This window comes from Curcuma longa, chromosome 1 (genome assembly GCF_044706935.1).
Source record: "Curcuma longa cultivar G26 ecotype Majalengka, Jawa Barat chromosome 1, ITB_CL_G26_1.1, whole genome shotgun sequence".
Lineage (NCBI taxonomy): Eukaryota > Viridiplantae > Streptophyta > Magnoliopsida > Zingiberales > Zingiberaceae > Curcuma > Curcuma longa.
The window spans coordinates 26,722,067-26,746,847 of record NC_133861.1 but is presented as its reverse complement, the minus strand read 5'-3'; the positions used below and the strand labels follow the sequence as shown (position 1 = coordinate 26,746,847).

General features: G+C 32.9%; 2 protein-coding genes across 2 annotated transcripts in view; both read left to right on the top strand.

Annotated features, from left to right (window-relative positions):
* Nucleotides 1-24,781, top strand: part of LOC141827074 (D-lactate dehydrogenase [cytochrome], mitochondrial-like) — an 81,371-nt gene that overhangs the window by 24,946 nt on the left and 31,644 nt on the right. The gene's annotated exons all lie outside the window — the stretch shown is intronic.
* Nucleotides 1,794-20,175, top strand: LOC141830636 (cullin-1-like). The gene is made up of 19 exons (XM_074718046.1): nucleotides 1,794-2,089; nucleotides 2,195-2,294; nucleotides 5,965-6,150; nucleotides 6,271-6,318; nucleotides 6,390-6,593; nucleotides 6,665-6,742; nucleotides 7,814-7,903; nucleotides 7,993-8,073; nucleotides 8,156-8,218; nucleotides 8,750-8,785; nucleotides 8,879-8,965; nucleotides 9,038-9,187; nucleotides 9,331-9,386; nucleotides 9,502-9,622; nucleotides 9,699-9,860; nucleotides 11,488-11,631; nucleotides 11,715-11,933; nucleotides 12,045-12,212; nucleotides 19,765-20,175. Exons 1-19 carry the CDS (start codon nucleotides 1,950-1,952, stop codon nucleotides 19,864-19,866), a joined length of 2,235 nt encoding a protein of 744 aa, XP_074574147.1. The 5' UTR covers nucleotides 1,794-1,949; the 3' UTR covers nucleotides 19,867-20,175.

The following is a 24,781-nucleotide window of genomic DNA, read 5'->3' as shown; positions in this document are numbered from 1 at the left end:
CATCCTAGAATCTAGGGAAATCTACTCCATAGCGTGGAGAATACAATCCAAAAGAAAGATATTAGGCACACTTAACTTTAGAAATAATTTCATTATTGCCAAAGTTCTTTTTTTGGAAAGCGTAAAGGTTAACGGAATAAAAAAGTCGACTTCTTTATAAATATTTAGATTTTGGTCATTATTTTTTAGTCATTTAAACGAAAATATTTACATAGTTAACTCGCTTACCATTTCTAGTGCTTCTATTAATTATTTTATAACTAAAAAGGAAGTATGAATTTGACATCGTTAAATGACACACATGTTATTAACATGAATACGCTAGTAAAATTGTCAAATAGTCTAATTGATAAAAAGATTGATCAAAGGCTAAGTATGTAAAAAGAAAATCTAGAGACATGTATACCAAGAATGATTTTCTGTACCCTACGGATATAATTGAGTTGATACTTAAATAGTAGATTATCATAAAAGAGCAGAGTTAAATTCTTGAAAAAATAATTTATTGGAGAATGAAAATTTTCATACTTGAAAAGGTCATTCAATTCAATGATCATAATTTATCTCTCTTCAAATCGGTATGGAATTAACATAGACTAGTGTGTCCCCGGGGTAATGGTGCAATGGTAGGACATCCGGGTTGTGACCTAGGGATCCGCGGTTTGATCCTCAACTATGGCGTATTTGTAAGAATTTTTTTCCAAATGAGGAACGCAATTAAAGGATGCTGGGTATTTGGATTGACCGTCGTATGCGCTTCCCGATTTACCCTGGTGGTCGGTAGGAAACTTCCGTGGGACCGGACCGACCACCTTAGGAATTGAATCCATGAGACTGAGACTGATTGAAATTTATCATTTTTTTTAATATAGACTAGTGCTTGGCTCGAATCAAAGGAAACGTTATTACTTTTACCACAGAAGTCCTATGCCAAAAATAAAAATTTAATAATAATTTACTGACTTTAGAATTACCACGTCTAAGTCTATTAAATCATATTTTTTCAAGGACAAAAATTTAAAGATAGATATAATTATTAAAATTGTTTAAATTTAAAATAACTTCATATTATTTTTTTATTCTAAAAATATTTTTATTCCAACGCTATTCTAACATTTATAAAATAAATTTTGTGTTGAGATAAATTAATTAAATTTAATAAAAAATATTATAATATATATTATTTTTTATTTCAATTTAATTAAAATTGTTTAACCTTATTAAAATCATTTCAACATAATTAAAATTATTTAAAAACTATTGTTCTGATTACTTATAACTACTATAATAATATAACAACTATTAAATATTTACTAATTGCTATAAAAATTTTAATTTTTTAAAATTATGTTGAAGTAATTTTAATGAGGTTTTAATAATTTCAATTAAATTAGTAATTTTTTAATAAAAAGTGTTATATATATATATAATATTTTAAATTAAATTAAATTAAAAATATAAATAATTTACTTTAATATGTTATAATAGGTACTACAAAATATATTTATTAAAGTCGATTAATATCTTGTATTGATTAATTATAATTTTTGATTTATTTATTTTTTATAGATGATAATGAAATTAATTGTGTGGGATATTGGATACCATAATTTTATTGAAATACTAAATATTAGTTGTTTTTTTTAAAAGATGCCTCTTTGATTTTCTAAGCAAGCAGATAATGATTTTAATCCACATACATATATCGTTTTAAAGGGTCCTTCCTGATCACGTACGTTGTCTTTGATAAATAACCCCCCCAATCCTTTTGCTGAGTCACAAGTGCGGTGCCCCATAATCTCCGTTTTGGGGCTCCAAGCTCTTTCCTTTCCTTTGTTAGGGTTCGATTTATTGTTTGTTCCCAGCTGTTCGTCGCGGCTGAGGAGACGATCTTGATTTGATTTGATTCCTGGATTTAGCGGGGTATGTATTATTGATCCCAGATCAGGATGTCTATGCACGAGAGGAAGACGATCGATCTGGAGCAGGGATGGGAGTTCATGCAGAAGGGCATCACCAAGCTGAAGAACATATTGGAAGGTCTCCCGGAGTCGCAGTTCAGCTCGGAGGACTACATGATGCTCTATACGTAAGTCTTCCGCTGCTGCCTGCTCAATTTTAACGTTTCTCAATTTTTTTGCCCTTTTTTTTCTCATTTTTTTGTATGGATTGGTTGGTTCCCTTGTTGGATCAGGACTATCTACAACATGTGCACCCAGAAACCCCCGCATGATTATTCGCAGCAGCTGTATGACAAATACCGCGAGTCATTTGAGGAATACATCACGTCGATGGTGAGCATGACTAATTTTGCTTCTGGTTGCGTACATTCATAATTTGAGTTGGTATTCAACCCTAGAATGATTTTTTTTTTCTTTCCAAATTCGCGTTCATTAGTGGAATTACTTTTTGATTGTTTTCATGTGTCCGATTGCCTAATTTATCGGTTCTAAAATTTCTTATTTCAGTTATTGCTTTCTATTATTTATTGTCAAAATAAAAATTCATCCAGGTGGTTCGCTACCTCAATTCCTAATCACCGGGACTTGGAAACAAAGTATATTATCACATCATTTGATTTTTGTCTGAGAGCTTCCGCTCATAAAATTAATACCTGGAAATGGCTGCATAGTTTCAGTTTTTGCTCAATAACTTTTTGTTAGTATTCAGCTGTTCTTTGTCCTTCATGCATGAACTTACATACTGTAGGAGAGCATTGTCCATTTGATCTTTATCATACCTGATGATGATGTAGTGTGTGTTTTTCTTTTTGTGAATCAAATCAAGTATTTTGTGCATGCACATGGTAGTGATTCTGTGCAAATTCTGATTCGTGATGAACACTGAGCTTTTCATATTATTGCTAATGCAAATTTATGACACCTGTATTCAGCAACATATTAACTTATTGATCATATTTCAATAATTCATCAAATGTTCTTTTGAAACCCACTAGCATCTGAGAAAACCAAAATTGAATGGTGTTCTTTGGTTCTTCTGTTGTTTGCTTTACATCTGCTTTAGCAAAGAATTTTATTGGGTTCATGAGAATAAGATAAGGTAACACATATATCATTCGGACTCATGGTATCTAACATGAATGTGGATGTGGGTGTTATTGGGTTCATGAGAATAAGATAAGGTAACACGTATATCATTCGGACTCACAGTATCTAACATGAATGTGGATGTGGGTGTTAGTATTTGACTCAGATTGTCCCAGTCAAGAGTGCTATATCTCACATGGGTATGAGAGAGTTGAGTTTGAGACTCCAATACTTCATGTATAAATAAACTAAAACCAAGCATCAAGTCGTTATGTAGTAACTATTTTGATCTGGCTTTGCTAGCAAATATATGTATGCACATCTTTGTGTCTTACAGTTATATCTATGCACATCTTATTGTGATTTGACAATTGCAAATTTCTTTCAGTACCTTTAAAAGTTCTGATGCTATAGAACTCTAAAAGACCATACAACTGAACAAAATACGTAGTAGATGCACATGCCATCAAGGAGCTGCTCACCATACTCCTTTGCCTCATATGCCTTGCCTTTTTCTGTGGACATGGCCACATAGGCAGGAACATTAGCATTTATAAATAAACTGATTTGAGTTAAACCATTTTGTAAAATACATTAGAAGGGAATGGTAATTGTAAGAATAGTTATGATGCTCAACTTTTTGCACTTATAAGAGATGTAAAGAGGGACAAAAATAAAGGATTAAGGAGAATGCTCAACTGTAACAGTGGAGAAATTCAATGTAGTTAAGTTAGCTGATAGCTGATAGCTGATTCATTAAAGAAGAAAAGGGCTTATCTTTAGCTTGAACTCCTTGGAACACATGCTGAAATATTTAGTTGTGAGCAAAGTGCACAGGCATTTAATCATATAATTGTGTTTGCGGCAACAATTAGTAGATGCAATGCTTGGTACGTCTAGATAGAATTACTATTTATAAATTGTGACCAAAGTTTCAAATATAGATTCACAATGGGTTGACTATTTACATTTTTTGGGCCTTACTTGAACCCAAAATTGACTAATAATCCTGCCACCCAAGCCCGATTAAATAACTACCTGCTCTGGGTAGCAAATGAGTATTCGAACTCATGGGGTACCCGCAAGTGCTCAGCTTGGATGAGCAAAATAGTGTGGAACTCATGATTTTAGGCAAACTTGAACTCAACTTGGATTCTATTATTAATCATTAAGCATAAAATAGTACTCAAACCCAACTTATATGGATTGATATGCATGGATACCCGATTGTCGAGGTGTCCACTGCCATACCCCAAGTAGTGCATATGCATTATATCTAGACTTACATGGTTAGTTTTAAAAATGCTAAATTATATTTTATACTGTGAAAACACTAATAAACTTCCAATAAAGGGCATTAATCAACGCATTCAATTCATGTTTCCATGTATAAAAAAGTACATCTCATTCAGACAATATAAAATTCATGAAATATAGCATGGATCATAGACATAAATAATTCATATGATTAATATGTAAAGAGTTTAGTGTTTATATTTTCAAAACACTTCTAAGTTAAGGCTTAAAAGTTATAAACTACCATACAGCAGTTAGTTTTGAAAATGCTAAATGATATTTTTTTATTGATGAAAACAACTAAAATATTTTCAATAAAGTATATCAATCAGCACATTCAGGTTATATTTCCACATGAAAAAAAGTATATGCCAATCGTACATTTGCAAGAGACATGAAATATAAAGAATATTATTCAACAATGTATCATTGATCATATACATAAGTAAGATCCATATGAAGATCCCTAATTAATATTTAAAGTTTTTATATTTGCAAAACAATTATTTAGTTACATGCAGTCATACTTCCACATGTAAAAAGCATATACCAATCATACAACACAAAATACATGAAATAGTCTATAATTCAACAATATAACATTGATCACATAATATGATTCAACAGTGTAGCATTGATCATAGATCCATATAATTAATTTTTAAAGTGGTTATATTTGCAAACAAGTATTAAGTTAAGGCTTACAAGTTATAAGCTACCAGATACTTAGCTAAGGGTTTTAAGTAGGGGTCTCAATTGGTAGGGTACTTGCAAGTTTTTATTTCCTATACTCATACCTGCTTGATGTATCCAAACTGATACCTACCCCGCTGCTTCTTGTGGGTACTCGACCAAATTAGGACTTGACCCCTCTCTAACATTGTGATATCTCCAATATTTAAAATACTAATCAATTAGACTTATATAACTAACTAGTCTGATATTACATAAACAAAATATCTCTAATAACCATGTACCCTACTAAATCATCATGTCCATGAAGAGCTTACATGATGCACCTTCCCTACATATAGAGGTACCTGTATCGCAGTGTCTAGAAAAACCTGCTCCCTTGCTATTCTTATTTTTTTAATTCAGTTTGGTTCAATCTAAACTAGTTTTAGTGAATTAAATAGTGTTTACTTCAAATGCATATATGGCCTCATATGCCATATATGGCCATGTTTGTCAGGTTCGCTCTAAACCTGTTTTAATTGCCTGATGGGAACCATATGTCCAATATCCCACTTGGTCTGTTCTAAATCATCCTTGAGGCCTCATTTTAAGACCATGATTGTGACTACTGAATAGATCATTGGATGCTTTTTCATCATTTTAAGAAGATCAAAACTAAGGAAAAAGCTAAGCTTAGAATTCTCATGCCTTTCATGCCCTATGGTCACAACTCTTAGGTGAAATTAAAACATATACATGGTGGGGAAAGTATAACTAATGAGATACCAAATGCTTGCAAATTGAATACACATTTGATTATCTCATCATTCTTTCAATTGAAACTTTTAAATTTATTTAAGGTTTCTTTTTGTTGTTCCTTAGCACCACAAGCATACAAACAATACTGGTTTGTCTTAGATTTATTAGACCAATACACTTCTTTCAGGTACTTCCTTCTTTGAGAGTGAAGCATGATGAATTTATGTTGAGGGAGCTAGTTAAGAGATGGCTCAATCATAAAGTTATGGTCAGGTGGCTTTCACGTTTCTTTCATTACCTTGATCGCTACTTTATCACACGGAGGTCACTTCCTCCACTAAATGAAGTTGGGCTTACCTGCTTTCGCGACCTGGTATAATAACTTCCTTCTTTTGCTACTTCTCTGCTATGTTCTGTCATTCTCTACATTTCATTGAAGTAGGATGAATCTGAATCTGGTCAAGCTGTTGCTTTTATTATTATTATTTATTAGGTCTATCAGGAAGTCAAGGATAAAGTCAAAGATGCTGTCATCTCCTTGGTAAGTCTTTCATTGAGAGAACATAAAATATTCATCTTCTATCCATCCTATCATTATGCATTTTTAATCAGATTGATCGAGAACGTGAGGGGGAACAAATTGATAGGGCTTTATTAAAGAATGTCTTGGACATTTTCGTTGAAATTGGATTGGGTAATATGGAGTGTTACGAAAATGACTTTGAAGCACATTTGCTTAAAGACACTGCTGCCTATTATTCTAGGAAAGCTTCAAACTGGATTCTAGAAGATTCATGCCCTGATTACATGTTAAAGGTACTCTATATCACATGAATATCCCATATAATTTTCTGTCAAAAAGCTTAATGTCCTATGCTGTTTTCTAGGCAGAGGAGTGTTTAAAGCGTGAGAAGGACAGGGTTGCTCATTACCTGCACTCTAGCAGTGAACAGAAATTGTTAGAGGTATGATTTGTCTTTTCTTGTTATATATTTAGCGGAAGTAATTAGAGCCTTAAGGATGCTTTTCTTAAAGGTTGTGTTCACGATCTTAAACTTTGCTGAATTATACACCAATCAGACTCATTTCATTGGTTGTGAATATTTTGTTTCTATTTGATGCCTGGTGTACCCATTTTGAATGATTCACCACATGGTAAAGGATCACTCAATAGGGAACATGTATAGGGGTTTTGATCAAGGTATAAGATCTTGAGCCGTGCTAGTCGGTACAGATAGGATTTATTGTTTTGCCCTCCGGCCGGCATGACATCGAACTTGGAACCATGAGGTCGCGGAGGCTTAAGACGGGTCACAGAGGCCTCACGAGGTCGCGAGGTTGATTTTTTTCTTTTTTTCTACCTTCGTCTTCATGTTTTTTTTAAAATTTTGTCCTAGATATTTCTTTTTTATCTCTTAATTTCTGTTCACTTTTGTTAATTTTTTCCCCTTGCATCCATAGATGAAAGAAAAAAATTATGATTTATTTTTCTCCATCTTTCTATGGTTAATTCATCCATCCATGAGAGGTAAATAGGGAAAAAAGCCTCTTTAAGGATGAAAGATATATATTATTAAAAAAAATAATTCTAACCTTATAAAATATACTACTATCAATAAATTAAATTGTTTTTAATATAAATTTAGTTTAATTTTAAATTGATCAAAATAATTTCAAATTGAATCTAGTTTAAACCTACTTAATCATACCATGTTTACTTGGTGAACTTCAGTTAATCCTTAATTGACTTTTACTCAATAAGTATCAAATGTTTTGTGAGATAATATCAAATTTAATTCAATAGGAAGTATCTATAGTAATAAAATATTAATAAAATATTTTTTAATTAGTATATTTTGTATTTTAAAAGTACCGAAATCGTATCATTCCGATCATAAATCAAAACTCTGGCACATCTTGAAATTTTAAACCTTGGTTTTGACATAGTCTAGTGTTGCAATGCCACTAATATTAGTTACACTCTTACTCGATGTTTCACTACCCCAATGATATTCATTTTGTTTTCTGTCTCCTAGAAAGTGCAACATGAGCTACTATATGTCAATGCTAGCCAACTTCTTGAAAAAGAACATTCCGGATGCCATGCATTACTTCGAGATGATAAGGTATTGGTATCCTAGTCGATCCCTGCTAAATGAGGTTTCTCTTGTAAAATTTATTATGATTTAACAACTATCATCGAAATGCTTTATAGGTGGACGATCTCTCGCGGATGTACAGGCTCTTTTGTAGAATACAACGTGGCTTAGATCCTGTTTCTCAAATATTTAAGCAGGTTTATCTCTGATATTGTAACGTCTCACTTTCTGGTGCTTCACGTTAAACATTCCTTAACTTTCTGATTTCTTTACTCTCAGCACGTGACTATTGAGGGCACAGCTCTAGTCAAACAGGCAGAAGATGCTGCAAGTAGCAAAAAGGTAGACTTGATAGTTTTGTTTGCAGAAACAGATAGTTTCTAATCTCATCAATTGCTAGGTTTGAGATTCCAGTGCACCCAAGGCACCATACATTCACCAATAGAGGAAAAATGAAAAAAAAGAACAGTCGCTAAGTGTCTAAATTGATAACATGAAATTCTATGTGCAACAAACTTGTATTTTTTCCCCATGCTTTGATCTCAATCAAAACCAGATAATTCTTTGCTTACAAGCTCTTAAAAATTTTGAAATTTGTTATATACATTTCAGCAATCTTTTAACAAGTAATAATATTAGCATCAGGCTAAACTACAGAGTAAATTTGCAATGAATTGCCATTATTATATTTTATTGTTAAGACATCTGTAGCATTAGAGTGACTTAGTGAACTATGAATCATTGGATTTGGGCTTGCTATATTTTGTGAAGTCTTCACAAGTTTGTCCTCCCTGAAGAGCATGCCTAATTAACTTCCCTGAATTGCTTATTTGTTAACAGCACCTGTAATGTTCTTACACTGTAAATTTTCAGGCTGAGAAAAGGGATGTTGTTGGCCTACAAGAGCAGGTACAGATTGGTTATTTCTTCCTTTTACTTGTTTATAAGCTAATTGTTTAGTCATTATCTGAGTAATATAACTTAGCACCCTGGGGTTTGCAGGTTTTTGTTAGAAAAGTTATCGAACTACATGACAAGTACTTGGCATATGTGAATGATTGCTTCCAGAATCACTCCCTTTTTCACAAGGTCTGTCCTGTTATGGGTAACTATTTGCGTTGTATTTTTTATGACTTGTCTAAGTTTGTCTCTTTGGTTTAGGCACTCAAAGAGGCATTTGAGATTTTCTGCAACAAGGGTGTTGCAGGCAGCTCAAGTGCTGAGTTATTGGCTACTTTTTGCGACAATATCCTTAAGAAAGGTGGAAGTGAAAAACTCAGTGATGAAGCAATTGAAGAGACACTCGAGAAGGTGAATGCTGTGTGTTTATGTATCATTGCTCCTTATTGCCATACCTCATCCTTCATCTTTTATTTTGTTCCTATTTCGCCATTTAGATTCCTCTTTCCCTGGGTTCTTGGGATGGGATTGAACAATTCTCCTATATTTTGTAGGTTGTAAAGTTGCTTGCTTATATCAGTGACAAAGATCTGTTTGCTGAGTTCTATAGGTATATAGCCTTCTATCTGTGGGCTATTTAACAACTTATGTCAATTATGATATTGCCCTTGTTTCCTTTTCTGTTATTTTATACCTTGGCTGAACTCAATGTTTTAAATTCATAGGAAGAAGCTTGCTAGGAGGTTGCTCTTTGACAAAAGTGCCAATGATGACCATGAGAGGAGCATTTTGACAAAGCTGAAACAGCAATGTGGAGGGCAGTTTACTTCAAAGATGGAGGGCATGGTCTGTATCCGCATTTTGATTTGCTTGGTTATATATACAATAGTGGCCTTATTTTTTTTTTTTGCTTTGTTGTCAGGTTACAGATCTCACCCTTGCAAGGGAAAACCAATCTGGTTTTGATGATTATCTCAACAGTAATCCTCATGCAAATCCAGGGATAGATCTTACTGTTACTGTTCTTACTACTGGATTCTGGCCAAGTTACAAATCATTTGATCTCAACCTTCCTGTTGAGATGGTTAGTTGAATTACTTCCTATTTGTTTCCACATTGATTTACTAGTATCAGTCTTAAAATGTCAATGTAAATTTAATTTCAATATGAAAAAAATTGGATAAGGTTTCACTGGTGATGGATGTAGGCAATCTTGTCAACCCTTCTAAAAAGTGCCTCTTCTCTTGTCTGATCTTTTTTGTCTTATCATGTTTTTGGCTTTGCTTCTTTCTATCATCTATATTTCTCACTTTTCGTGTGAGGGTATTTATTTCCTGGCAACTTATTTCAAGCACTTCCGATCTTGTCTACAATCCAGATTAGCATCAGCGGCATCTGCAAATTTCAAGAGCAACAGAATTGCTATTAGCTTAACTCCTTATTGTTAAGAAATGTGGAATGAAATTCTCTCTTACTCTTTTCATTATGCACTATAATGAGTGTGTGTATATATATATATATATTGTACATTGATTATGCATAGAAATAAAAAAAATAGAAAAGAATAAATTAAAATATTTTATTCCTAAATCTGGTCCCCGTATCAAGGGATTTTCATGATAAGAGATTCCCATCAAAGGATTCCCCATATCAAGGGATTTCCATGATAAGAGATTCCATGTATTAAGGGATTTCCATGATCAATCATCCTCAAATAGTTGTCAACTTTCCAACACTTATGCCGTTTGAAATTTATCTAAGATGCAGTAGATCCCATCTCTCAAATAGAAGTTGATAGTGATAGCTTGGAAAGGCTAGAGTTGTTGACATCAGGTCAACTCTTGCCTTCTTCTTCTTCTTTTTCCTTTTTTTTTTCTGAGAGAGGATCTGATTAAAAGTGAATGCAATCATTCTTGAACAGATAAATGTAAGGTCAATTTGCTTACAAGAATATCATTACACTTATCCGTACCATATGATTTATTGGTCTGAATTCTTAGTTGTATTATGTGATTAGTCTTGTCAAATTATGCTAGTGGTAATCCTCACAAATGGGCACTATCTAATGGATACAGTCTAACCAGTGCAGTTAAATGCTTTATGAGGGTACTTTGACAGGATAATTTTTCCCAATATATTTTGGAAGGTTAATGGAGCATTAATAATTTGTTAGTTTCCAAAATCCTCCTCTCTTTTTGGGTATCTGATTGGCCAATCTGTTGGATTACATCCTTTGGGTTATGGATGATCTTATGTTGCTCCTTAACTAATATATTTAATTTTTGAAAAACAATTATCACAAACCCACCTTAATACTGTTGATTGGTGGAAATATGACATTGCCAAATTCCTCCCACTTTCATTTGCTTCCATATACTTGTGTTTCCTGGCTGAAATTTATTCAATCATGTTAAATGCCATTTTTTAGCTTGGGATATGGAAATTAAGAATAGAAAAGCGACACAGAAACCTCACTCCTAATTCCTTTTTTTTTCATTCTAATCTAAAACAAATATTCCTTATTGGCTTTGCTAAATTCAATTGAAATGAATGGTTAGGACAATGAGGAAAGATGCAGTCAATATATAGGCAACAATACAAATTTGTGGAGTTCATTTACAAATTCAAAGATTTATTATGAAAAGAAAATTCTTTGTGAGAGTATCTTACTCGTTCATGAAGAAATATCTAATTTTAGTATCTAATTTCAGGTTAAATGCGTGGAGGTCTTCAGAGAATTTTATCAGACAAAAACTAAACACAGGAAGCTTACTTGGATATATTCGTTAGGGACCTGTAACATCAATGGGAAATTTGAGCACAAAACCATTGAGCTTATTGTAACAACATATCAGGTATCTATTTAATCACCCTCAATTTTAGTTATTTAAAATTATCTTGTATGCTAACTACAAGCATTCTTGTGAGTTGTGTTCAGGCAGCTGCTCTTCTTCTGTTTAATGCCTCTGATAGATTGAGCTATTCAGAGATCATGACTCAGCTTAACTTGACAGATGACGACGTAATCAGATTGCTCCACTCCCTTTCATGTGCCAAGTACAAAATTCTTAATAAGGAGCCAAATACCAAAATCATTTCTCCAACTGATGTATTTGAGTTTAATTCCAAATTCAATGATAAAATGAGAAGGATCAAGGTCTGTTCATAAATTTGGAAGATTGAGGAATTTTTTCTCTACTTGTGGTTGTTTCTTCCATTTATTTAATCACACTTTTATGTGGGTTCATTGTCTTTTCATCAACTTCAGATACCTCTTCCTCCAGTGGATGAGAAGAAGAAAGTAATAGAAGATGTTGACAAGGACAGAAGATATGCCATTGATGCCTCCATTGTGCGCATTATGAAAAGCAGGAAAGTTTTGGGCCATCAACAGTTGGTGATGGAATGTGTTGAGCAACTTGGTCGTATGTTTAAGGTACTAGGTTTCTTTCTGACGTTGTCTTGATAGTGAACAATATGTATGCCAGTGATACAGATGACATAATATGCCTTCAGTTTACTGTGCATTTCATGTTTCTAACACATGCTTTTCAAAATTGGTTGATTCTGATTTTGATCAGCCAATTTAGAACAGTATCAATGTCACACCCCATTTTTCTCTAGGATATAGGTTGAAACAAACACAAAATCCATTGAACTGGCTTTGGCTAATATCAGCATAAATTAAGAAAGCATGAAGGAGAATCAGAGGCTTGGCCCAATTTGGTACAAATCCACAGTGTTTTGGATGTGTGTATGAAATAAAATAAAAGGGATAGGATGCATAAGGGATGGGAAAAGAGGAGGTTTAGTTGCTTCATTTGGTCGTTGATAGTGTTGCCTTTTCATCTACATAACTAAGGTTTTTCTGCCTCTTCATCTACACAATTAAGGTTTTGTTGCCTCTTCATCTACATAACTAATGTTATTGTGGAACCATAATTTGCAGAATTTGTGGTATTAACATCAACTAATTTGGAAAATTTAATATTGGCCTTATTGAATTGGTTGGATCCCTAGGATTAAAATGGGAAAAAATTTTGAATTAAGAAAAGAGAACATTTTTTTTAATTAATGTATCATACAATAAAAACAAAGTGTAATAATTTTAAAAAGGAAAGAATTTGTTAAAGGATGTTTTTATTGTTTTATGTAGTCTCTTAAATAATCAAATTAGATTGTAATATCTAATATGGTAAAACATCTATTTATCAACAAATACAAACTATTTTTTTGTTATATTATTCATAATTATATTGTATATTTTGATGCTAATTATTTTTGGAAATTTATAAGAAATTCTAAAATTATGTTTAACATAGTTTTGGTGTGTTTGACAAAGGGAATAAGGTAGATTTACATTGTTGTTACTGATGTTGTGTGTTAAGTGCGGACATTGCAAGTGTAATAGATGAAGTCTAAATGGATTGAGGTTAACTAAACATTTAACAGATAAGAAGTCCAATAAGGATTGATAGATTAGGAAAGCTTTGACAAATGATGTAGATTGGCAACAAGTGTTCATAGACAAGGAAGACCTAGAAGAGAAGCTTCTTGGTAGAGAAAGACTTGGAGGTGAGGCCTTTTCGCGGAAGAGGAAGACTCGAAAGCGAGGCTTCTTTGCAAAGGAAGATTTGGAGGCAAAATCTCTTGGAAGATGAGGAAGACTTTGAGGTGATGACACTTGGGGTGTGTTTGATTCAACATTATTGTTGATAACTTTGGTAGATTATCAACAAAAACCTTGTTTGGTTTAGGTAATGAGCGATTCTCGCTAATGGAACATTCCCACTACATTAGCAATTATGGGATATAACTCGGAATCAGAATACCTCAGAACCATAAGGTTTTTCATGATTCCAGGGCTAACAAAATTTTTTTTCTCAAAATTACCCTCTCTAGGCTGCCACTGCTTTCGTCTTACCCATTGCAAGCAGAGAACAACTGATGTCGTTTGTGTGCCCCCTCCTTGGGCCACTGACGCCGAACATGGAAAACATGGCCAGCTGCTCACTCTTGATCTCCTTCACCTTCAGTTCCGCGAAGGCCTTAGGATCGCCGACGAGACCCAGTTGGTCGAAGCTCCTTTCGAGGTAATCAAGTCCGCCCCCGGAGAAGATTTGCGACCCGGCCTTGAACCAAACTACCTCACCGAACTTGACGTCGTTGCGGGAGTGGAGCTTCGGGAAGAGGTGGCGTCGACAGTGAAATCTCCACAGGCCGTTGTGCACGAGGAGGCGGTGCCGGCGGTCTGGGGAGGGGATGCACGAACAAACTGTGGAGGGGAAGAGGATGACACAGTAAAATGGGTGTGAACTTTAGTTTTTTAATTTAAACTTTAATTAATTGATTCAATCAACTCCTAACTTGATAGGATAATTTAAATAGGCTTTCTCAAACCCTAATTAAATTATCATATTAAAAAATATATATAAATTTATTTTAAATTTATAAATCAATTATATTTATTTATTATATATATTATCAACCTCTTATTATCATTAATATAATAAATATCAAATTGATTTAGTTGTAAAAGTGTCTATGATTGAACCAAGTGTAATACAACAATGTTAAATTAGGTTATAGTATTAACTAGGGTTGAACTAAACAACATTATGTTATGTTTTATTTCCCATAACTTTGGTTATGTGATTACCTGGTAATCACATAACTAAGGTTATGTGATCATCTGGTAATCACATAACTAAGGTTATGCATGATAACTTGAACCAAACACACTATTGGGGTAAGGTTGATTGAATACCTAACACATGAAAAGTTTCAGAGGTAAGATTGTTTGACATATGAGTTGTGAGAGATTATGAGCGACATACATTTTGGGTGGTTAGGTAGATAGGCAAAATCCCAACACTTTGTCGATTGATATGTTTAGTTGACCATGACGTTGACTTCAGATAGATTACTCACAAACATATGGTTCTATTCCAGGCTGAGTCAATTGAATGAGAATTGACCATATAGTCGTTTAGAAATTCATTTCTAGCAAACAGAAAGTCAGTCTTTGTTCCAAGATGAGTTGACTAAATCTCAAATCAGTCGACTAATGCTAGTTTAGTCAACGTAGCAGTCAACTAAGACTGCTCTAAACAAACGGAGACAATTGAAGCTCACTCAGTTGACTAGTCGACCAACTTAATCTTCAATTCAAAATATTTATTCCATTGAACAATAACTTATTCATAATGAGTTAACTGCATGATTTGGAGTTGATTAAGAGCAACTCTAAGTTGACTGATGAGGATTATTGAGTTGACTGCATCATGGCTGTCTGTAAGTCAAGTTGCATTCTAACACAGAGGAGTCGACTATCAATAGGTGTTGGAATCAATTGGCGTGGACAACAATTGACTTGAAAGGTTTTGAGTTAACTGAAGATAGTAACCGATAAGATAGGTTTTTGCGCAACTCAAGCTCTAGTTAGCCAATCAGTGGTTTAAAATAGTTGACTGACATTAATTTAGAAGCATTGGGAATGCTTATACATGACTGTGTGGAGGGCTATAAAATGGAGTGCAAGGGGAGCACAAAAACAACAACAATTCTCTAACACAAAGCTCATTCTTGATTCTCCACAATAAATTGTTTTGTGTCTTTATTTTTATTTGCTTTCATTTGGACTTAAGGTCTTTATCTTCACCTTCAAGCTCTATGATTGTTGTAAGTCTTTCTTATCTTTTGTAAAAGCTTTGTAAAATGATTTCTCAAATTCCAGAAGTTTTCATAAAGAGGAAAGTTAGTAGTTTTCGAGGCTTACCGTAGTGGAACACGAGATTTTGAACCACATGTTCTTATGTTGCTTTCATTATTTACTGCATATTTACATTTCTATCGCTATTAATTAATTTGATTAATTATTTATATATCATTGCAGTTAAATTGTTTTAAGTTAATTTTTTCACTGTGCTGTACACCTCTCTCTAATGCCATATCCGATCCTAAAGTAATATATTTTATTATTATTTGTTTTTGTTTTATTTATATTTGTATGTCAAATTACAATGATTTTATTTATCTAAGTATTTTGTTAGCTGGTAGAATTGATTTATTTATCATTATTTTCATTTTAACTTTAAGCATTTCTTATGGAATTATAATGTTTTAAAATTATCAATGCATTCATTCACATTGCCAATGTACCTAAGAGTAAGGAAACTTAACTTGAATTTTTTGAACAAATAACCCAAATTAATTATTTTCTACATTTCTTTTTTTTTTTTAATTATAAATGTCCCTAAATTAGTTTTGACATAGTTTTTTGTCCAAATTTCAGTGCATCTTTATACTGAGAATACTTAATATGTCTAGGTTGATGAGGGTGACTTTAACAAGGCTGTTAAGTTCCAGATCCTACCTAGGAATATGCCAATAACTCATATATTTGGATCGTGGGATTGTAATATCTTACAATAATTTAATATGAATATCTTAAAACCACATTTGACTTATGTATTGACTATATGAATATTTTAAACACTATCATTTTAATATCATGAAGCATAAATAAAACTATTGATACAATAAATATATTAAGAATACAAAAGTATTCCTTTATATATCAAGTTGTAATTTTTATAATATGAATTAGATGATGAAAATAACAATAGTTTGAGATGAATGATAATAATTAAATAAAATTCTCTCTTAGAAGTCAAAAAGAATTGTATGTAATTGAAAACATTTTCAAATGATGTATTATAGAAAAAATATTTGTTATAATAAATGTGGATTGTTTTTTAATGTGAATTATATTCTAATTAAATGTTCTTGATATTGAGATCCTATGTAGGAACAATAAGCAGACATAAGATTGGATTGTACTTAAGATTGAGATTGATCCTACATAGAATTGTGATCAATCCTACTTAAGATTGGGATTATTGAGGTAGAATTTTAAGATGTTAGGGTCTGGATCACAATTTTGATTATTATGTGACTACAATGTTGTTTTTATTTTTTTGTTTGTTATGGCATTGTTGAAAATTGCCTATTGATTAATGGCTAAGGAGGCTGGACGCCCAGGTTAATGGGTCATTTTTTGAAAATAGTATGTGATAGCAACTATCAATTTTCTTTCTTTTACTACATCCATGTCTTATAGATCTGATTGACATGAAAGCCTCGTTTATGCATCTTTTTTGGTCACATAAGAATCCTAAAATGCATTTGTACAAGAAACATGAAACACAAACTTCAATGGGCTACCAACTGGAGGTGCTATTAAATTGTAGTATAGATGCTACCAAATTATATTTTAGATGCTACCGAATTTTGCTGTAGGTGTTATGAAATTGTGTTATTGGTGCTACCAAATTGTGCTGCACACTAGCAAATTCTACAATATGCACTACTAAGTTGAATTCTAGGTGCTACTAAATTGTATTTTAGGTCCTATAAATTATAGTCAGCACTACTAAATTTTATTGTAAGTGCTATTAAATTTTATTCTAAATCAAGTGGGCCTTCGTGAGCTCTATCAACTTTTCTTCTCAGCACATGTCCATCTTTCACTATTTCATTTATTCCTTAATTTTTATACTCCATGGAGCTGCTCATATCTGGCCAGCCATAGCATCATCTACATGGCTCTTCCCTCATCCTCATTGAGGTTGTCATCATCATCTCCTTGGACATTGTAGTTCACCAAATTTACGCATAGCTTTCCTCTACTAATCAAGCAAAATACCCTCTTCCACACAGAAAACATCCTTACCAGTTCCACAAACCCTCACCTTGCTTTTATCAAGAAGCCAAAATTTTCTCTTGACTACTCACCTGTACCCTCTGTTCTTGCATATGTCTTTCTGATTTGAAGACAATCAATCTCTGCCCAATTCACTCTGAGGACAGATCTGCCTGCCCTGAAGTTATGAATATGAAATCTTTTATCAATTACCACTGAAGTTTTGCTCTTGATATCATCTGTATGCATCCACATGATATCACTGTGTTTCAATACATGACTGGAGGCCACTATGGTTGGTTCTTTAAACCAAGGTTTATGGTGCTAATCTGTGGCAGTCAGCACCAACAAAACTTACTGTTTTGCCCGCAGACCGACCCCAAGACAAATCTGACACCAATAAAAGGGGCGTCCTTTTGATGATTTCAATAAAAAAGGGCGCTCTTTTGATTTTTGTCCTTAAATAAATTTAATTATAAAATTTAAAATCTAATTTAAGTCTAAAAATATAATATTTTGAAATTTGAAAAATTTGCCTTTTAATTTTTTGTCTACTCTAATAATTAATTACGTGGAATAAACAAAACTGAATTAAAATTTTAATGCTCAAATACATGAAACAAAATACATGAAATAAAAACATATTAATGCAGAAATTTTTTATTACATGCTAATAAATAAATTTTAAATACAATTACATAAAGCGATAAAGATATTCATTCATTTAAACAAGATTATATCTTTAACAATAAAAGTTTCTCAGTCTTTAATTCTAGGCTCCAATGTTACAAAATATCAATGCTATAATATTTGAAAATAAAATATGTTTATCTTGTTGCTCATTCTAGTGTTTTGCCTGCAAAATTTGAATGAATTATAAGTGTCAATTACTATCAAATGAAAGAAATAGATAATTTACAAATAACTAAAGTTAATGTTAAACCTTAATTGGTTGCAAACATATTTAATCTGAAGAGTGAGATGACCAAATTAATTAACAAATATAAATATAAAACACAAATATATTAGCAATCTAATTAATTATTAAGTAACTAATTAATTATAAAAGTTAATTATTATTAATTATTCAATTAATAAGTACTGAAATTGTACCATCATGGCATGATATGATATTGAAATCATATTGTTCCGGGGTCAAAGTCCAAAACTCTGGCGTGGTTCGAAATTTTAAACTTTGCTTTAAACAACCTTCCAATGCTCTGCCCTCTACTTGTATGTGGACAGTTTTGCCTTCGAAGGCACAACCAAGAACCTACTCAAGATCATCATCCTTGAAGCATCTGAAACAAGTAGTCCCTCTTGTTTTCTTCACCTCTATCATGCTTGCATGTTCCACAGTAGCAAAATGATAGAACTATGATTTGGATTTTTTAGGAAGAAATCGCCAATGTGAACTTCCTTTGATAGGCTATACAACATTAATGTAGTTCTCTCTTTCTTAACTCTCTTTCAATTTGAAGATCCATATGTTTTAAAGTTTGCGAATTTGGAGGGGAAAATTTTGAATGGATGAACTGAGAGCAAGAGATCAGACTTATACTCTTGTGACTAGGAGTTATATTCTACTAAGTCTTAGCATTAAACTGATGGACGAGAAGATACTAGAAAGAATTTGTTCTCTAATTGATATTATCTGTTGAATTTTAGACATTATGATATTTACTAATTTTATGAGGTTCAATATTAACTATATTTACTTTTCTTAGCTTACTGATTTCCTGCATCAGTATGATGTTTTTGTTAGTTAAGGAATGGGCAACATGTATAATTCTATAATTATTTGGACTTACTTTTTATTCAAATCTCATACATTAAATAGTTTCATTTGTGAAATTTCACCCTTTTCAAATTCTGTCTATCAACTTTGAATCTGCTGAACCTACCTATCTTATACGTTCCAGCCCATCTAATAGTCTTCTGACACTAACTTATACAGAAACCAATACCACTATCGATGTTCTATTTTGTTTTTTTTTCTCAGTCCAATGGCGATGATTTGTCCAGTTGCATTGAAAAATTGACATGCATAGTTAGTTATCTATAGTTGGCTTGGCTTAAGAGCGATGATAAATAAATTTGGTTTGGTTGTCACATCTGTACTTTTGTGATAGTACTTTTGAGGCTGGGAACAAAGCTTCAGCCAGCATACATCGCTACTCACTGAATCTGACTGAACCAATCTCTTAATATATGAATAGAAAAAATTCAAATATTCTTTTAGTATTTCTCATTATTTTGTGCTGCCCATTTATTACTTGTGCAGCCTGATTTCAAAGCAATTAAGAAGCGGATTGAAGATCTGATCACTAGGGATTACTTGGAACGGGACAAGGACAACCCAAATCTCTTCAGATATTTGGCCTGATTGACCTGCAATCCTGATAGAACACCCGCGTCTATCAGTCTTCGGGCGTCGTCATGCAACCAGCCTATTCGTTATGTACGTACCTGTAGCCGCTGTGGAAAAGTTGACGACAATTTGTAAAGATTCCGGCGCATATTGCAAGTGTTGCTAAGTTATGATGGTAATGGGATTTAGTAGTTTCATCAAATAACAAAACTATTGTAATTTTTCTTATTTTCTGTTTTTATTTCATATCACTTGATTCTATCTGATTTGTGATATATCTTGCTTACTCTTCCAAGTAAACAAGGCTATTTGTATCTTGAAGAATTATTGTGGAAAATGAGACTGCTGTATTTTTGTGTTCGGACTTTACTGGCCCGTTAGGTCGATGTCAGCTGGTCAAACGCTATGACATCTTTGCAGTTGGTGCTTCAAACTCTGGAATTTATGATCTATAGTTTGTTGAAAAGATTATCTTTTCACTTAAGATAAACATGTGTTTGGCTCAGCGTGGTTCAGGGAGTCGTCAACCCACAGCGCATGCTTGTGTGCTAGGCCAATCACTCCCGGGGCATGGTTGAGTTGATTAATGTGGGATAAATTTATTGAAGTAGACAAGGGTTGAATCTTGGTGAAGTCAAGGTAACTATCTTTTGTAGTGGTTAATTGTAACTTTTCGATTTACTTTTTTATAAGTAATCGTGAGGTCGATCGTGTGGAATTGTTGGAGTGATGGATTTCATCTTTTGTTGAATCGTATGCTAAGCTAACCATAACCCATGCAAGAAGCTCATGTTGATGTGCTTAGATTGGCATGGGTTAGAGAGTCTCGACCTGCTCATGCTAAGCCAATCATAATCCGTCATAGGACACTTTATGATAATCTAGAGTTATAATCGTCATCTGCTCCCAGGGCATAGCTGAGGGCAAGGGTTCGAATCTTGGTGAAATCAGATAATACCCTCTTGTGTCGTGATCAATTATAGTTTTTCGATTTACCTACTCACAGATTTCGATTGTGTAGGGCCGCAAAGATGACAAATTTCATCTTGAGTTATAATCGCCATCTAAATCATAGGAAACTTTTTTTTAATCAAATAACCACATCTTCTCCAAAATATCCCTAGAACTAAACACACAAGTTTGCTTCACTAAATTAAATATATTTTAGATATTTTTCACAAAATTAAAAATATCAAATAGACATTTTAATTTTTCTATGTTATGGGTAAAATCATTGCAATAGTGTAAATCCAGACATATATGTTGTTGCACTCGATTACATTTTTCAAATTATATTTGTTCTAATTATTATGGTGTTTGAATAAAGTGAACAAAATTAAAACTAAACGGTCTCATTGAAATTGTTCAGTTTCTATAAATTGTGTGCAAAATAACACAATAATATGAGTTTGCAAGCAAGTATTATTGACTTACAAGTTGTATTCACTATGTTTGTTTATGAAATACACTACAAAAATAAGGACAGTTTGTGACGAATTTTACGACGAAAATAAAAAATATTTCCGTCGCAAAAAAATTTGGGGACGAATTTTACGACGAAATATTTTTCGTTCATAATAACTCGTCGCAAAATTTGGCAACAAAAAACAACTGATTTGTTGCTAATTTTGCAACAAATAAATTATTCATCGTCAAATTCGACGCTAATTTTCGTCGCAAAATTCAATATTTGTAATTTGCGATGAAAATTTCATTTTGTCGCTAGTTTTGTGACGAATATTTATTTTTATCGTCAATTTTGCGATGAAAATTGATTTCGTTACAATAGAGAGGCTACACGAGAATCACCAATTTGGCAATGAAAATAATTTTCATCGTCAAAATTGACGATGAAAGGAAAGTTCGTCGTTAATTTTGGCGACGAAAATCTTCTTTCGTCGCCAATTTTGACGACAAAATTTTTTTCCGTCGTCAATTTTACGATGAAACCTAATTTCGTCGCCAAATTGACGACGAACAGAGATTTCGTTATTTTCATCGCCAAATTGGCGATGAATTTATGTTTTCGTCGTCAAATTGACGACGAAATCAAGTTTTGTCACCAATGTTTCAATAGCACAGTAAAATTATGATAATTTTACGACGAAACTATTTTCGTCACAAACCTTTAAAATTTCTCAAAGATTCATTCCATTCTATTAACATAAGAATCATGTTTACAAATACAATCCTGTTTACATATACAAATTCACTTCATTTCAAAACTACCAATTCATCACATAATACATAACCAATCAATCACATCTTAACACACAAACACATCTTAATAAACAAGCACATTCAAACAAACAAACATATCTCAATAAAACATAAATCGATATTTAACAAATATTTATACAAAGTCTCAAACATTCATCCTAAATACAAATGTCTCTAAACATCTAAAACATCAAAACATCCAATACATCATCATAAATAAATGTCTCAAAACATCCAACACAGTCTCAGAACATCCAACAAAGTATCCAAACAACTAACAAAGTCTCAAGACCACAAGAAGCAAAAAGTATCATCGTCCACGGTATCGACCTCAGACAATACTTTCTGCTTCACCGTCTTCTCCATCCAAGCTTCTTTTCTTTTCTATATCAGCAAATAAAAAACATATTATTTTATACAAATTAATTAGAATATATAAAAAGTGATTTTTGCGAACCCTGTTTGAAATAAAATAACAATATAAACATTGTTTACAGATTCAAACCAAATTAAAGCAATACTAATTGTTATACTCCATCCGAAGAACCAACATAGACTTTGAAAAGTTTGTCCCAAGACATTTCAGGGGAAGTTAATAACACCATTTACATTTATGGATTATGGGCTCTTACATAAATTATAGTTCCATGAGCTAGACTCTACCTGAGAGTTTTCTTACAAGTTCAGTCAAAAACAAGAAACTTTTGTTATTTGCACTTTTGACAGCGCACCTCCAGAGTGGATTGATATGAATTTAGAACCAGCTAAACATCTTATTTGAATGGATATCCACAAAGTCAATGGGATCTACTTGGAACTTGAAGACTATAACTTTGATCTAGAAACAGACTGGACTGCAAGATCAACTCTTACAAACCAACTAAACCAATGGTGGGCTTCTATCCAAAGAAGCCAGTGGTTCTGGGACAGACATCAAGATCCCTCCGATTAAACCTTAGTCGGAGAAACTTTTATAGAAAAAATCTACTGGCCCAAGGAAATGAGAACAAATTTCTTCTCTTTTCCTATAAATACTCAACATGAAGCTATTGTTCAAAAATATAAAAAGAAACATGACCACTGGGCAGCAAGAAAACTAACAAGCTCAGTCCACATAGCTAATACCTATTTAACTCGAAGCCACAATGCTCCTCCCAGGTTGGCTAACCCATCTTCTAAGGCTCCATCACATGACACTATTGGAGAACATAATCTTGAGAATATGATGGAAGGTTGAGCTCAAAGTTGATGTCAGACTCCACTTGATAAAGAAGACTTAGACTCCAGAAGATAAGCTCAAAGACAATTACTTTCGGCAGGACAAGACTTCACTACGTCCTGAAGTGCTCCACTTATGACTCCACTCAAGAACTTAGGCCCGAAGCAACTTAGGCCTAAAGCAAGACACTTCTACCCCCTTCATCATCTAACTTCATCATCCAAGTTCCAATCCTCAATCCCCAATCTTGTAATCTTGTTTGTGTTTGCTTAAGAGTGTTGTAAGTTTTTCTTTTTCTATGTTATATGTTCTTATTTAATTCTCTGCTTTAATTTCCCAATGTAATTTCTTAGTTATAATTATCTAGTGTGCTTGTATGTATTTTGCTTATTACTGATAAATCAGTATTTTTCTATTATAACAGAGTAAAATCATCTTTCTAGGTTAAGAAAAAAGGCTTTGGTTTTATCTCTTTCTTGTATCCATTCTCAATTCTTATCTAAGTAATCTATGAGACGAATAGCAACTGTCAAGATCTAGAAAATGTTGGTCTAATTAGACCTGTGCTAGCTAAGTAAGGCAAGGTTTGATGTCATAAGACATGAAGATATCCAAGTTATAGTACCAATACTAGATTTTCATAGGTGAGGCTCACTGGAAGATAAACAAGAAAGAACTAAGGCTATTCCTGCTTTTTTAGCCTAGATCTTTTCAAAACACAATCAACTTATCACCTGTTAGCTTCATGTGAAATTTCTCAGACTTAAAAAAAAAATCGGAAAGATCACAAAATTGGTATTAGAGTCCTAAGACCTTGGACTATAAAAACAGATGACTTCAACCCTGACTCTAGCTTGGACCATTTAGACTTAGCTCTTTATCCAAAACTATTATCACATTTGACTTTTATAAACATTATTATTATATCAGATCAAAATCATTTAGTCACTCTTTGCACTATGGTTCTGCACATTTAAACACACTCACAGATCTACATATAGGTCTAGAAAAAACTTTAGAAACTTACCAAACCCAAAGCAACATAGCCTTACAACAACTTATACAAACGATAGTGCAACAAAATCAAGACTTAAAAGACCTTAAGAGAAACATGAATTTCTCAAAGATTCCCAAGACTCTTTAAACAGAAGATTTAGTCAACTAAATCTAATCACTATTCCTAAGAAAAAGGATATTCTAACATTAGCCAAACTTGTTGAAGAATGTATGTTACACAATTTTTTTAAGTCTGGGAAATTTTACATGAAGCTAGCAGGTGATATGTTGGTTGTGTTTTGAAAAGATTTAGGCTAAGAAAGTAGGAATAGTCTTAGTTCTTTCTTGTTTACCTTCTAGTGAGTCTCACCTGTGAAGATCTAGTATTGGTACTATATCCCAGCTATCTTTAGGTCTTATGACATCAGACCTTACTTTACTTAGCTAGCACAAGTCTTATTAGACCAACATTTTCTAGATCTTGACCATTACTGT